The 16,575-nt window shown below is 40.0% G+C and overlaps 1 protein-coding gene across 2 annotated transcripts in view; it reads left to right on the forward strand.

Moving 5' to 3' along the window:
- Positions 1 to 16,575, forward strand: part of LOC121436860 (synaptotagmin-like protein 4) — a 53,869-nt gene that overhangs the window by 10,725 nt on the left and 26,569 nt on the right. For both annotated transcript variants that reach the window (XM_041636759.1, XM_041636760.1), the window contains exons 2-5: positions 14,757 to 14,944; positions 15,443 to 15,658; positions 15,794 to 15,903; positions 16,145 to 16,244. In XM_041636759.1, coding sequence (XP_041492693.1) covers positions 14,835 to 14,944; positions 15,443 to 15,658; positions 15,794 to 15,903; positions 16,145 to 16,244 — 536 coding nt within the window. In that variant the 5' untranslated portion in view covers positions 14,757 to 14,834. The remainder of the gene's footprint in view (positions 1 to 14,756; positions 14,945 to 15,442; positions 15,659 to 15,793; positions 15,904 to 16,144; positions 16,245 to 16,575) is intronic.

Genomic DNA, 16,575 nt, shown 5'->3' on the forward strand with positions numbered 1-16,575 from the left:
TTATTTGCTCAGTCTGTGTCTTACGTTCCTCCTTTGTAAAATGTACACAACATTTTAGAACCTGCCTCATGGCATGATTCGAAGGACTAAATAACTCCATGTGTAGAAAATGTTCAGAGCAAATATAGACATGTTGGCCGCTGTCACCTTCAACACGGTCATCACCCTAGCTGGTGTGTATCTTAAAAGGAGCTGAAACTGCAAACCACCAAAGCACATGCATACACACCCATATTATAGAAACCATTTAGAAAAAAGATATTTGAGATTCTGAACCTTCGTGGGGAACTGTGAGCTGGTTGTAAATTTCTCACCATTAAGGAAAAACTGAAGTCAACTTTGCCACTGTAGACAGTTGACAGCAGGCCCAGAGAGGTTAAGGCCTGACGCATGTGTGAGAGGAAGCTGTGCTCCCAGGATGACCTGGTGGGAGGCTGGACTGCTGTGGACTCTGGGTACTTACTGTGAAGCCTCACTTGCTCTCTGATTTAGGAGCCATGGCTTTGAATCTTTTACTTTGTCTCCATTCCTGTTTTTCTTTTTTTGATCCTACTTTAAAAATGTATGATATTTTTCTATGTTTTATGTATTTTTATAAGTCACTTTAAATCCTGTCTGGAACAGTGTATAAATAAATATCTTTAAAAACCGATCATATCTAATTACTAACATTTGCTTAATATTTATGCTTACCAGTCTACATCCATGCAGAGAGGTACGGGCAACTTTCCATCTGGGCAAGAATACTGATTAGATTTCTCAAATTTCATAGAAAGATGTCAAAACAGCCATATGCTCATATATTTTCCAAAGCATATGGTTAATAATAATTAAAACTAAGTAGCTAACAATATTAGGTTCTTATTTCAGGCCAGACACTATGCTATGCCTTTTATTCATGATACATATTTGAATCCTCATAGTCCCTGGCGGGGGTTCCTATTATTGCCATTCTTTCAAGTGGGAAACCTGAGTCTCAGGGAGGTCAGATAACTTTTGCAAAGTTCGAGAAAATGTCGTGAAACTTGAACATAGGCAGCCCAGCTTCTGAGCCAGTGCTTTCCACACAGTTCTATGCTATATTGTCCTTAATTAGAACTCGACGTCCTCACAGGACAGGCTATTTCTGTGTTATAGAACATACACTACCTGCACATTTTACCTCCATGTTACCTTTGCAATTTTCTCCTTTCCCTCTTTACTACTTCTGTGCTCTCTACTTCTTTCTTGTCATGTTCGCCCAAGATTTATGCCACACACTTCTCAAATCAATATTCTTCACACCTCTTTTAGTGCTCTAAAATGCCCTGGTCTCACCTGAAACACTTCAGTGTGTCTTGTTGTCAAAAGCCAGGCTTCTGTGCACAATGTGCCAAGCTCTCCAGACTTTCTGCCCCTTTAACACCTTCCCTTTATAATTTGTCAGTCATTATCACTATAGTGCTTGTTGTAGCGTGTTGCTTTATGCCTCCATGTTTTTCCTCTTGATGGAAAGCCCTCGTTTTACTGGCAAACCAGCTGCTCCCCATTAAACTTACATTCAGTTCATGTGCTCCTGCTGATAATTCGCTTCCTAGTTCCCTTTCGGCCCAGCTGAGTTAGAGGCTCCAACTTAATATTCCCATGCTACCATATGTATGCATGTATATGTGTAATCAGCCTTTAGACTTTAGAGACTATTAATTTTTAAATTGTTGATAATTTTATATATGTGTACAGGGTATTGTGATATTTACCCCATTACTGTTTGCTGTCCCTCTCCCACTCCTGCTGACCCCCTTCTTTTTTCACACTAGTTCCCCTCTTACTTTCATTTATCGTTATTATTTTTGGTGTCTATCTTGTGAAGGTAGCCACAGCTGCTGTGTGTAAATGGTGGCAATGATTATATCATACCTACAAGGAGGTAACTCTTTCCAATCCTCTGGCTCCTGCAGCCTTTCTACCACTTCTTCCAGGTCTCAGAGGCAGTGGCAGAGTTGTCCCATATAGGGCTGAGCACTCAACAGTCACTTCTCAGCACTCTCTGCATTAGCTATCACCAACTGCAAAAAGAAAGTTCTCTGATCTGGGGTGAGGGTAGCACTAATCTATGGGTATAAACATAAATATTTAGGAAGCGGTTTGGCTGCATGTACATTTAACAAAACATCAGTATTACATTCCTCATTAAAGCCTGGGGCCTCTCTAGTTACAGGCTTTTGATCAGGTTGACAGTGATAGGCATGTATTTCTTACCTTGGGAGCAGGCCTCAGCTCTACCTTGAAAGTGGTCGGTTGTGCCCTACATACCCATGCCATTGTCCTTCCCTGGCAAGTCATGATTGAATCATACAGATTTCACAACTGGGTAAGACTTTTGATGGTTTTTCTCACCCAGCAGCCTGCTTAGCATCTCCCAGCACCATTGATGCTAGCTTCTGGAGCGGAAGTTTCCCATTTAGTTCCAGCTTAATTAGCCAAGTACACAGTTTCTTCAGCAACAGTGTCTTATCTGCTTCTGCTGAACAACCAAGAGCAATGACAACATTTGGAAGAACCTCTGGGGGCTCCTTGAATAACAATTTGTGGGAAGTTAGCCTGTATTTGGCTCTGGAATTTCATTTTAAAAATGTATAGCCTCTAAGAACAACATTGTGAATCTACTATGCATATATTTATTTCTTTGCTTATTTTTTAAAATGACTGTATGTTCAACTGTCTGGTTCTCTGACTGTGTGCTCTTTGTGGGTATGGCCTATGCTTTATTCCTTTATCCTTAACTAGTTTGTATGGTGTTTAGAACATTGTTGGTCTACCCAGTCAGAGATCGTTTTGTATACAGTACAGAATTCAGAACTCCAAGCCTGGGAAAGAAGTAGAAATCATAAAAATATTCAGAGGTAGCTACTAGGAAGGTAGAGGGTGGTCTCATGGAAAAATCTAGCTAGATAAATTTATACTTACAAATCCAGCAGGCAGAAAGGGGTTGAATATTCACGGATATTAACTATGACAGTGCTTTTGGTTGATCTCCTTCAGGTTTTGCTATTGCCCTAATGAGAGTTAATGGAGTTCACTCTGAAATGCACCAGAAAGAACTTTTTAACTTTTGAGATGCCAAATCTAACAAGTTTATCATTCGAATCTGTGCCAAATTTCAGTAGTCTGGACTAGATAGTTAAGACATATTTATTTCTATGAGCATATTTATTAAACACTTCTAGGAGGGACATCACCCTAAAATGGAAAGGAACAGTTGATACAACAACCAACACAGTATTCCAGTGTGGACATTGTATTGCTGCTAGTTCCTTTGTGGGTAGCAGCATCCAGACAGGATTTCTGCAAGCACTGAATCCCCAGAAGCTAGCTTGCTTGTTCCCCCCCCCCACCTCCTCTCTATATTAACCCATTTCTCCTTCCCCTTTCCATTTCCATCCCTCTTCTCTTTTTCTATTCCCCACTCCTGTTCTTCTTTTCATCTACTCCCTTTTCCTTGCCTTGCTTTTTGAGACACAGTCTTTCTATGTAGCCTAGGTTATCCTAAGTTGTGATTATTTTTTCAGCGTCACAGGTGTCAAGTGAAAGCTTTCTTTTCTATTTGGCATGGTTTTGTTTGATTGTCTAAGCTCTAGAGATTGACCACATTGTCTGGATTTTTTTTGTCTCACTTTACCATGCTGTAAAATCAACTCTCTTACCTTTACATTATCAAATCAGTAAATCCACATGGGTGCTGGACTTTTAAAGCCTTAAGAGCTATCCTTCGTCCATGTTTCGGAATCTCATACATATAAGAGGTATTATTAAGACAGTGATTTACAACAGTCTGCTCCAAATATCGCCATTTTCTTGGTGACAAATAATAAAGTCTGCTTAGACATGTTCTTTAAAACTGCACAGATTTCTATGCTGCATTATGTGCACCAGGACAACTGCATCGCAGTCATGAGAATGATTTGTTTCCTTGTTAACATTACCATGCAAGCAGATTCAGAAAATATATGGCAGGTAGTATCTATCTATCTATCTATCTATCTATCTATCTATCTATCTATCTATCTATCTATTTTGGTTTTTCAAGACAGGGTTTCTCTGTGGTTTTGGAGCCTGTCCTGGGACTAGCTCTTGTAGACCAGGCTGGCCTCGAACTCACAGAGATCAGCCTGCCTCTGCCTCCCGAGTGCTGGGATTAAAGGCGTGCGCCACCACCGCCCGGCTATTTATTTATTTTTTAGGGCAGGTAGTTTGTAAGAATGATTTCCTTCAATTCTCCTGTAAGCAGCTTTTCAAGAGATTTGGTTTCTTACCATTCTTATTTCCATTTTAACCCATAAAATATGTACATCTATTCAGTCCCATACAAATGGCATATTGTAAAGTATGTAGAATATTAGAAATAAGGAAGAACGAAAGATAAATACTGCAAAGAAGGCTGTAACGTTTATTAAAGGCAAAAATGTTTGCACTCACTTTGGTGAGAGCAATGATATTGAACGCTTTACTATATTATGATGGTGCTGGAGAGAGGGAGAGGTTTCTGTGAGTGTGGGTGTGCAAGCACTACAGCACACGGGGAGAGCCAGAGGGCAACCCTTGGAGCTGGCTCTCCCTATCTACCCTGTCCCCCTCTTGGCGTTTCTTCTTGCTACACTGTGGCACAAGTTCTAATTGTTCTGAGTGAAAACCCAGAGTCAGATATTAGGGAGCTACACTAGGAAACCCTGTCTTGGAGTCAGATATTAGGGAGCTTCACAAGGAAACCCTGTCTCGACCCAGCTGGTCTAGAGTAGTAAGCAGTGTGTAATATAGTGATATTTTGTGTTTACCAAAGAAAGCTTGCCTGAAGATCAGAGTGCAGAGTTAAGCCACTAGAGGCCAGGCAGTGATGGCACACAACTTTATTCCGGGACTCTGGAGACACAGGCAGAGGGATCTCTGTTAGTTCAAGGCCAGCCGGGTGGTGTTGGCAAACACCTTTAATCCCAGCAGAGGCAGGGGGATCTCTGTGAGTTCGAGGCCAGCCTGGTCTACAAGAGCTAGTTCCAGGACAGGCTCAAAAGCTCCAGAGAAATTCTGTCTCAAACAAAACAAAACCAAAACAAAAGGCCAACGTGGACTACACAAGATTGAATTTATCTAAAAGAGAAACAGCTCACACAAAGATGATACCAGCACTTGGTATCACACACCTTTAATCCTATCACTAGGAAGGTGGAGACAGGACTGATTTGGCTGGACACAGAGAGGAATATAAGGTGGGAGGAGACAGGAGCTCAGTGCAGTCTGAGGATTGCCCCTTTAGTCTGCTGATGCAATTTGAGAACAGGATCACCCTTTTGGTCTGAGGATTTGGTAGAGGTAAAACGTCTCTCTAGTGGCTGGCTGCACTGCTTCTCTGTTCTTTCAGCCTTCACCTCCTAATATCTGACTCTGGGTTTTATTCAGAACAATTAGAATTCATGCTACAAGAAGCAAGAAGAAACGCCAAGAGGGGGACAAGGGTAGGTAGAGAGAGCCAGTTCCCAGAGCTGTGGTGAGTGCCTTTACCTAGGGAGCCATCTAACCAGCTGTTGTGTGAAGTTTTTGTTCCTTAACTCTTTGGCTTTTTGGAATTTTTTGGGTGGCTCGCCACCCAGCTCCCAGATAAATCATTCGTGGAAGCTTTTTCTTAGTTATGAATACCTGGCCTTAGCTTGACTTGTTTCTTTCCAGCGTTTCTTAGCTTAAGTTATCTCGACTACCTTTTGCCTCTGGGCTTTCTCCTTTTCTTATTTCTGTGTATTTTACTTTTACTCTGGCTCCATGGCTGGCTTGGTGGCTGGGTGACTGTCCCCTGATGTCCTCCTCTCCTTGCCCTATCTTGTTCCTTCTCATTTCTGGGATTTCTCCTCCTATTTATTTTCTCTGCCTGTCATCCCCACCTATCCTGGTTCCTGCCTCACTACTGGCTGTTCAGCTCTGTATTATATCCAAAATACTTTGTTGGATATACCAGCTAAATAACAATGCTCATAGTTCCATGTGTTCTTTGTTCAAATATTTTGCTATGATTTTACCTTTCAAGCTGATCATGCTGCAGTTTGCATTTTTAACAAATTGTGAAAAATTTATTGAAACTCTATTTGGAGGAACATGGGAGGAGGGGTTGGAGCAAGAAAAGGGAGGGTAAATGGTGTAATTATAGTTCATACAAATCACACAGATGTGGTACATGTCTGTAAAATTATATAAATCAATATTTAAAATCCGGTTCATATTGTTCTCTATTTGAAAAACCTTGAACTAAAAATATTTTAATGTCTTAATTAATTTAAAGCTTCCTAGAAAATAGTTTGTGATGGTAAAAATCCATGATTACCAAAAAGAAGTTGTACGTTTAATCTTAAAAATTAGGAATAATATTATAAGATATAATTGACATATAATAATCTATATGAAACTAATAATCAGAATATTTGTGGAATAATGTACGATAGTGTAGCTATCCATTGCTTCTGCTTCCTGTTATAGTCTGAATGTGTTCTCCAACAGCCACATGTTCAAAACTTAATCTCCTCCATGTAGCAATGTTTGGCTGTGGGGACTAGTGGGCGATGGTTTGATTATGAGGTCTCCAACTTTAGGAATGGACTTAATAACGTTATTGTGGAAGTTGCTTTGCTATAATAGTAGAGGAGCTCTCTATTTCCATACCTGCCTCCTTTCTATTTTGTGCATGTACTTTGTTACCATTCTAAACCTTCTGCCATGGGATGATGGAACAAAAAGGTCCTTCTAAGATGTGTGAAGTGAAATGAGTCCAGTTCAAAAAGACAATTGTTGCATTTTCCATATTTAGAGTCTGTATTTAAAAAATACATAAGCATATAAGGGGAGGTGTTTTGGAATAGGAAGGCTATTAGTGTGTATGTGAGGAGGGGGTAAAAGAGGGCAACATGTCATGAATATGAACAAAATAGATGATCTACACTGTTCTAGTTTCTTTCTATTGCTGTGATAAATACCATGACCCATAGTAAATTGGGGAGGAAATGGTTTATCTTATTGTGTTTTGCCCATCATGAAGGGGAGTCAGGGCAGGAACCTGGAGGCAAGAGTTGCTGTAGAGGCTTTAGAGGATGCTGCTTACTGACTTGCTCCTCATGGCTTTCTCATGCTTCATAGAGAATCCAGAACTAGCCAGTCCAGCGGTGACACTACCCACAGTGGATTGGGTCCTCCTACATCAATCATTAGTCAAGAAAATGCACCACAGGCCACTCTGTTGGGAATATTTTCTCAATCAAGGTTACTTCTTCCAAAAAGACTCTGGCTTCTGCCAAATTGGCAGAAAACTAGCCAACACATGTGTATGAAAATACAAGGAAGTTCATCATCTTAAATAACTAGATACTTAAAAAGTCCTTCATAAATTGTATCCACAAGGGCTGTGTTGTGGCTCAGTGTGTGTGAGGCACTGGGTCCCTTATCACCACAAAGATAAAATCAATAAATAAAATAATTTGTAAAATAACATTTTAAGCCAATAAATTAAAAAAGACTAGATATTATACCTCTGTTAAAGTTTCTAGCTCCAGAGCCATGAGCCAAGTATAGTTTTCTTTATAAAATTATCCAGCCTGTGGTATTCTGTGATAGTAATCTGTTGCAATTTTTTGCTTACTGGTCTTTTTTAAAGATAGTTTTTATTTTTTATGTGGACGAATGTTTTGCCTGAACATATATCTGTATATCGTGTGTGTAGTTTCATAGAGGCCAGAGGAGAGTTTGGAGTTCTGGATGGTATGAGCCCACATATGGGTGCTGAGAAGCTAACCTAGATCCTCAAGAAGAGCAGCAGCTGATGTTCTTAACCACCAAACAATCGCCCCAGCCCCTCACTCTTTCAACATTTTTATGTTTGGAAAAGGTTTTCATTCACCCCCGTTTTTAAATGATTGATTTTATTTTTAATTGTATGTGTGTTTAAGTAGGGTATGGGCTCATGGGTGCAGGTACTTGAAGATGCCAAAGGCATTCAATCCCCTGGAGTTGGCATTCTACACAGTTGCGATCCACTGTCATGGGTGGTGGGAATTAAAATCCGTCCTCTGTACGAACAGAAAGCTCTCCTAACAACCAAGCCATCCTTCTAGCCACTCCTCTGTGTTTGAACAATATTTCTTGTGATGTAGATTTTTAAAAAGATTGTAGCTTTCTTTTTAATATCTTAGAGATGTTGTTCCACTGTTTCCATTAATAGTGTGCTTTCATCATTATCTCTGTGTATCAGTATGTACTATACCTTGTCCCCTACTGTAACTTTTCTTATTTTTTTCTGGTTTTAAGTGCTTTGTTTATGGTATTCTCCATGTCACAACTTTGTATATTGTTCTTGAAGTTTATTGGCTTTCTTGTATTTGTGAACTTAACAGTATTTTTCAAATTTAGTTCATGATTTTTCTGAATTACTTTGGCATTCCTACTTTTATTCATTACTCTATTTAGAATATTGACATGTGCACCAGACAATTTGGAGTTGTCCTGTAACTCATTCCACTTCTTTTCTTTCACATTTTTTTCTTACTGTGCATCATTTTGTATATTAGCATGTCTTTATGCTAATTATCTTTCAACTGCGATGTCTAATTTGTTGTTCATGTTGTGTCGTGTATGTTTGACCTCTAACTCTGTAGCTTTATGTTTCTAGGTTTGACTTTACTGTTTTATTTTACAGCTTCCATATCCCTACTTGAATTTTCAAACACGTGGAATGCAGCCATAGTAACCATTCTTGGTGACTTTGTTAATTCCAATATTGGAATTTGTTGAACATTTTTAATTGATCTTGTTCCATAGTATGCACTGGATTTTCCTGATTTTCGGCAGGCTTGTTAACTTTTAATGGGTGCTAGATATGGATGAATTTTACTTTGTTAGGTGTTTTATATTTTTGTATCATAAACATTCCTGGGCTCTGTTTTGAGATTCCTGGGAACTGTTTGGAAACACTTAAGTTACTTGAAAGTGGATTGATTCTTTCAGGTTTTTCTGGTTAGGTTTGGTAGGCAGGCTCAGAGCAATTCATAATGTAGGCCTAATTGTTTCCCACTACTGAGGTAATAAGGCTTAGTTCTGGAGCCAGTGGTCTGTGAATCATGAGGTTTTACAGTCGGGCTGTAGAAAGAGACACTGCTATTGGTCTTACTTGAATGGTAGGCACAGTGCTTTTCAATCCTTTCAGGTGGGTCACTCCCTGACCTAGAGGAACTTCATCACAGGAATGCCTTGTATTGGTTAGTCCTTTTTAGTCCTTTGCTTGGAAGAGGCTTGAAGGGTTCTCTTTATGCCTTTTTTTTTTTTTTTTATTTTCGAGACAGGGTTTCTCCATAGCTTTTGGTTCCTGTCCTGCAACTAGCTTTTCTAGACCTGGCTGGCCTCGAACTCACAGAGATCCGCCTGCCTCTGCCTCCCGAGTGCTGGGATTAAAGGCGTGTGCCATCACCGCCCGGCTCTTTATGCCTTTCTACCACACACTTTGTCTCGAGAATCTAGTCACCTAAGGTTTGCTCAGGTTCATCTTAGCCTTCTCAATCTGGGAGGCTCAGCAGGCTTTCCCTGGTTTCTTTCTCTGTGCTTTGGCCAGAAAACTCTCTCAAGATAGTAAACTAGAAAGATGAAAGGTCATAGAGGTCACAGCCTCACATTGCCCCATGTTCAAAATACATGAGACACCATTGTTGCATGTGTTTCGCCAATTTATTGTTCTTACAGGCAAGGAAGACATGTACTCTTCATCACTTCATCTTGAACATCAGTAGATGTGACCTTTGGTAACTCTCAATGATTATGACCAATTTGTAGCTCACTTTCAGTTGTCACCTTTCAAACTTGTTGGCACCATCACATTACTTATGTGATATAACCAAATCACCTCTAAATGCCTATGTTCAAATGCATACAGAATCTGGCATCCAGTCATGCAAACCTCTCATAAGGAACCAGTGTTTGCAGCAGAGCTGGCCCTGGTGGTGTAGGTGTGGGTGAGCTGGTCCTGAGGGTGTGAAAACAGGAAGACTGGTCCACCTCTTGCTCATTGCTGCATGGGGTGAATCAGCAGGAGCAACACTGGAGAACTTGCCCTAGTGGTGAGGATTGGAGAGACCTGGTGGGTTGACCAACCCTGCAGCTATGAGTTGGCCCACCCCAATATCCACCCCATCTGTGATCTGCTGGAGCCCATGAAGGAACAAGTCCTGCAGACCCAAAGCTGCAGGATCTCCACGATACAGGGCAACAACAGCACATCCAAGAGGAATCTAGTGAGGTCCAGCAGTGATAGTGTAGCAGAAACCAGAGGCCTCGAACCAGACCAAGGACGCTTTGCAGTGAACACTGGCCAGTAAAGATGTATGGACAAAGGGGTCTACTGCATGATTCACTCTGTCCCACTACCGCTTCTGTGATGAGATTTTTCTTTGTTTTTCTCTGAAAATGAAGGGAAGAATAGATTAATAGGATCAAGATGCATGATGTGAAAGATACAAAGAATAAATAAAAGGAAAGTTAATAAGACAGTATCTGTGTATACCATACAAACATTGACTCAGCAAGAGTCGTTTAATGTAGGGCCTCATGGATAAATTAACATCCTTTGAACAAATCTAGTTCCCTTCATTTTGCTTAGTAAGCTATTAAATTTTACCAGAATTGCTCATTATCCTTTGGTAGAAAATGACTGTTAATCCATTAGAGCTGACATGTTAAAACATAATGTAATTAGCATTTGTAAGTTTAGAAAAATATTTAATATCATGTCAGCCTTTTAGCTCTTGAGCATGGGTCAGGTTTTCAGAAATCCTTTCATCATCTGTAAGCCTATCTGCATACTTTCTTTTCTTACAAAGGCTGAAAGCATCACATACTGTCTAGCTAGAGTTAAATTCATGATCAACCCATATTCTTGAAAAGAAAATGAACGTTTTTCCAAGATGCCGTGTAGTCTGGAGGTAAGAATTTCCATCTACAAAGCGATGGTATGTGCAGGTGCAGCTCCCCACGTGGTACAGTAGTTTCCGATAATGAGCTAGGCTTTTTAAAAAGCTGCTACACAGCATCTCTGTGTTCACACAACTTTAAGCATTTTACATGTTTTCAAACTCATTTAACCTTTACCAAACAAGCTCAGGTGTGTAGATTCAGTTACAAATGTATAAATACATTTTTACAAATAAAGAAGGCACTGGTGGGGTTTAGCGGCTTACACAGAGTCACATAGTGAATGATAGAGTTGAGACTCAGATTCAGCCTGGTTCCACAGTCCAAGTGTTTAAGACCAGCACCCATACTGTATCGGAAAAACAACTGTTTCTTCCCTTCTCTTGGCTCTGTTACTGCTTTTCACCCTTTGTGGATCTAAATCTAGACACATAAATAGAAATAGGTCTCTGAATGAAGACCCTCACTCACTGAAATCATTATGTCATTGAAAACATACTGTATGACAGGTACTGTTCCAATCTTCTGACCATGTGAATGCATATCCAAGAATGTCTTTTAAGGAAGTCATATCTGGCAGAAGTTTCTAGTTTGGTCACGAATATTACCATATTCACATTTATAAGTAGCCTCCATGTTTGAGAGAGAGGGAGGGTATTAGTGTCTCCAACAAACGTAACACAGAATAAAATCTGTTGTGTTTTCTTTCTCCTGCAAGGAGTGTTTTCTAATTTGTATCACTTCATTTTTTGAACACCAGTACTGATTTTAACCCTAGTGCTGTTAAGGAGATGCATATATCTGAATGGCTTTCGTGGGTGTGTCAAAATGCCATATAGCTAATAAATAGAGCCAGACTTTGCATCCAGCACTGTCTGATGCCACTTGTTTCATTATTCATTCTTTCTTTTTTTCATCTTAAAAGCTATCTTTAAAATTTAAGATACTTTAAGATAGCTCTCTCATATGAGGGTATGTACCTAGTCTTATTGTAACTTATTGTTATGCAGTGTTCAGTTGATATCTCAGGGAGGCCTGCTCTTCTTTGAAGGGAAATGGAGGAGGAATGGATTGTGGGAGAGGGGAAGAGTTGGAGCACTAGGAGGAGTGGAGGAAGGGGAATTTGGGGTCGGGATGGAATATATAATAGAGGAATAACAAAAAGAGAAAAGATAGTGCCTTCTTTCTCTTCTTAAAACCTAGCTTTGTTGGAGTTAGCATTAATGTTTACATACTATATTATACTTCACTCTATAGGACCAGGGTAGAGATTATGTAGAATTCTAAGTATGTTCACTAAACCAAACTTATTGTTCAACTTTCCCATATATTTCTTATTTTTTCTGCTAGAACTATTATTAATTGAGACATAGGTCAACTTTCTATTCTGGTGGCTAAATTCACATTTTCTCCCCTTGCTTTGGTATTTGCATGGAATATTAACCTCATCTTTAGCAATAAATGCATGAAATTGCTTACTAAAGAAGCTGCTTTTTCTAGAATACCTTGTTCTGGGCCTAGACCCTACGAAAATACTATTTCAATGAAATTTGACACTATGTGACTCCACAGAATGAACAAATTGTCCACCAGCACTCAAGTTTTGACAAGCGATCTTAGCCATGACTTGGCCCTTTTGACTATACATTTGTGACTGAATGGAAATGAAGTAGTGTAATAAGTTTTCTTATTTAGACTTTGACTTCACTATTACTAAGTTCTAATGTCCATAAACTGAGAGTGTCTGAATGGCCATAGCTTTTTCTATAACTTTGTGTTTGTGTGACTTTCTGACTTTAACTGTGCTTGTGCCTCTATTGACTTTCTTAATTCTTGTTTTCAAAATGTGATGTTATCATTTGCCTCCAAATGGTATTATTTAATTAATTGCACAGGAAAGCATTACCTTTTATTCCGTACATTTCCTTTTGAATTCCTAGAAAATATTCTTTCCCATAGTATGCAAACAGCCACGGCAGAGGAGGGGGTAGGTGAGGCAAATGGTAGGTTTATATGCTAAGGTATTAAGGACATATTTAGTCCAGTATGAGTTCTTCTTTGACCTATGAGTTAATTAGAAGTGTCTGGTAAATTTTCAGACAGTATTGAGATTAGAATTATTTTTTAAAATTAACTTTTTAATTTAATTTCCTTGAAGCCAAAGATTGTGACTTGTATCAAAAATACATTTTTTAATTTACTGAGACAAATATTACAACCTAGTACATGTTTAGTTCTTGGGGTAAATATTCCAAGTGTGTTTGAGAAGTATACCTCCAACTGGATATATACACCTTTATATACCATTTAAATCAAGTTTCTTATAATATTCAACTTGTTTATATTTTTAATAATTATTTTGGTTTTAGTTTTTTGAAACAGTTATTCATGTATGCTAAGCTGGCCTCAAACTTGCTATGTAACAAAGATGCTCTGAACTTCTAATCTTCCCGTCTGTGCCTCCTGAGTGCTGGGGCTGCAGGTGTGAGTCACCAAAGTTTGTTGATAAGGTGCTGGGCCTTGAATCCAGGGCTTCATGCGTACTAGGAAAGCACTTTGCGGATTGAGCTACATATCCAGCTGTAATCATATGATGTTCTAATGTAAACAACATTACCAAAGGAGCTTGATGGATTTCTACTGTGTGTGTAGTGACTTGTAAACTTCTTCATTGTCAAGAATACTTAAGACTTAAGAGGCATAGAGGTTGGCTCCAACTCATCTTTTCATTGTCCTTTATCAACAAAAGTACACATAGGGCTAGAAAGATGGTTCAGTGGATAATAATGCATATTACTCTTCCAGGGGACTCTGCTTATGTTCTCAGCACCCGTGTGGAGTAGCTCACAACTGCCTGTAACTTTACGTCCATGAGATATGAGATACCATGTGTATGCTGGTATACCCTTGTACCTCCATACACATGGTTCGTTCTCTCTCTCTCTCTCTCTCTCTCTCTCTCTCATACACACACCTTAAAAACACTCATTTTAATAAGGCAAAATCTCCTTATTCTGTAAAAACTTTCACATGTAATAGTGTTCTCTTTCTTTGTTTCTTTCTGTCTCTCCCTCCCCTGTCTATGTAAGACAAAATTAGATACTAAGTAAGTTTTCATAGTTTTAATTTGCAATACCTTGATAGCATGTACAAAGTACTGTGTTCATGTGTGCAAATTTCTGAAAGGCAGGGGCCATGGTTTAGTCATCTCTGTATCTCCAGTGCTTTGCAAAATATTTTATAGAGTGGTGCTCAACAAATGTTTACGAAATGGAAGAAGCTGCTCTCAAGTGCAGGGTTATTTGGGAGGTAGCGGGGGTGGTAGAATCTTTTCAAGAATTATCAGGAAGCTGACTAAATTCCAGGAACACAGGAGCTAGTCAAGAATGAAGAACTGAGCCTGAACTCGAAGTCCCCTTCAGTGCAGAGACCCCTGCCTGATTATTTGGGTTAATAGAATTGAGACTTGAGAATACAGGATAATAAAGTTGGATGTCAAGGACGTACTTGGTGGAGGAAGATTGACTCAGCTGGTTCTACGATGTTTTTGAAAATGCTTATTCTGAATGATCCAGCTGTTTCCCAGAGTCATGAGTAATTTCTCACAGAAATCACTGTAGGGCATGGCTCAGGTGTGGAAGAAGAAACAGTGACTAGATCAGGTTCTTTTACCTTCTCTCTTTAGCTTGCCTCAAGGACGAGGTAGCCCAGAGAAAGGCTACCTAGGGCTGTGCAGTTATTCTGGACATAATCTGGACTTCATCTCTGTGAAATGAATTGTTCTTTTATTTCAGACAACTCTGGTCACTCTCCTTGCCCAGTTGCTTTGAAGAAAGAAGAGTAGAAGATAAGGAGTCGGAGACGAATCCATCATGTCGGAGATCCTAGACCTCTCCTTTCTGTCTGATATGGAAAGGGATTTGATCCTCAGTGTTCTGCAGAGAGATGAGGAACTCAGAAAAGCAGATGAGAAAAGGATTAGGTAAGAGTCCCAGAAATGGTATGTACTTCCAGGATACCCAAGCTTTTCCATTGTTTCTTGACTCACTGTCGGAATTACATATATGATTTTACAGCTCAGTGGGCCAAGTTGGGCTCCTCGTTTGTTATTTTTTTATTTTTATTTTTCAGAGAGGAAGGCTGTCTACAACACAGGCACAGCTCTTGCTTTTAGAATGGATACTCAGATTTATTTTATTTTTATTGAGCTCTACGTTTTTCTCTGTTCCCCTGCCTCTCCCCTCCCCGCTTCGACCCTGTAGCTTTGGAGCCTGTGCTAGAATTCGCTACTAGACCAGGCTGGCCTTGAACTCACAGAGCTCCACCTGCCTCTGCCTCCGGAGTGCTGGAATTAAAGGCACGAGCCACCACCGTGCAGCCCAAGTTTTTTCTTTTCACACAACACAGTAGAGTTACTGTCATTACCTCAGTTTGTTAAAATCCTAAACCCACTCCTGCTTCTCCTTTTGGGTCTTGGCAGGCGACTGAAGAATGAGCTACTGGAGATAAAACGGAAAGGTGCCAAAAGGGGCAGCCAGCACTACAGTGATCGGACCTGTGCCCGGTGCCAGGAGAGCCTGGGCCGTTTGGTTCCCAAGAGCAACACTTGTGTGGGTTGTAATCATTTAGTGTGTCGAGACTGTCGCGTTCTGGAAAGTAATGGCTCCTGGAGGTGCAAGGTGTGCGCCAAGGAAATGTGAGTGTCACTCAGCGGTCTAGTAAGGAAGGGGGATGAGTCCGGCTGTAGTGTGACTTTTTCTGGTCAAGTGTGTTAGTTGAATGACAAGAGTCATTGTTTATACATCCGACTTGTCCTTTTCTTTTCTCCCAGAGAGCTGAAGAAAGCAACTGGCGATTGGTTTTATGATCAGAAAGTAAACCGCTTTGCATACCGGACAGGCAGCGAGATAATCAGGATGTCCCTGCGCAGGAAGCCTGCAGGTATTGAAAGGGCCTACAGGATGTTCCCTCAGGGATAGCTCGGCTTCTGTGGAATCCAGCTGTAGTCTGGCCAGTGGTGATTTCGCTGGGGGTGGGTGGGGGGTGGGGCTCAGCCAGGTTGAGGGAATATAAAAGAATGTGTCCCGTAGTGTCAGCAAGTTTGTGTTTTAGGAAAGATGCTTTGAAGGTTGTTTCCTTCTTTACCCTGGTTACTACTACCTGCCGTGCTTTTGTTTTGAAGCAAACAGAGAGCCAGTGGGACAGCCCCTCCTTCATCAGACACAGATGGGCGATATCTGGCCTGGAAGAAAGATCATTCAGGAACAACAGAAGGAAGCCAGGTAAGAGCCAAGGAATTAGTTTTGCTCAATTCTTCTATTACTTTTACTTCATTTTCTAAAATAATGGGCATTTTAGAGGGAACTTGGAAAGTACAGATAAAATCAAAGGAGAAAAAAACATCAGTAGTGATCCTCTTAGCTCTATGTAAATATCAACATTTTGGCAAATTTACTTTGTTCTTATGTTGCACTGTGCTGTGAAAAAGAAAGCTATTAACTCTGTTTTTGTTGTTGTTGTTTTTTTTTTTTGTTTTTGTTTTTTGTTTTTTTTTTTTTGAGACAAGGTTTCTTGGTGTAGCCCTGGCTGTCCTGGAACTCGCTCTGTAGAGCA

This window comes from Microtus oregoni, unplaced genomic scaffold (genome assembly GCF_018167655.1).
Source record: "Microtus oregoni isolate MIOR12 unplaced genomic scaffold, Mior012 000050F_004, whole genome shotgun sequence".
Lineage (NCBI taxonomy): Eukaryota > Metazoa > Chordata > Mammalia > Rodentia > Cricetidae > Microtus > Microtus oregoni.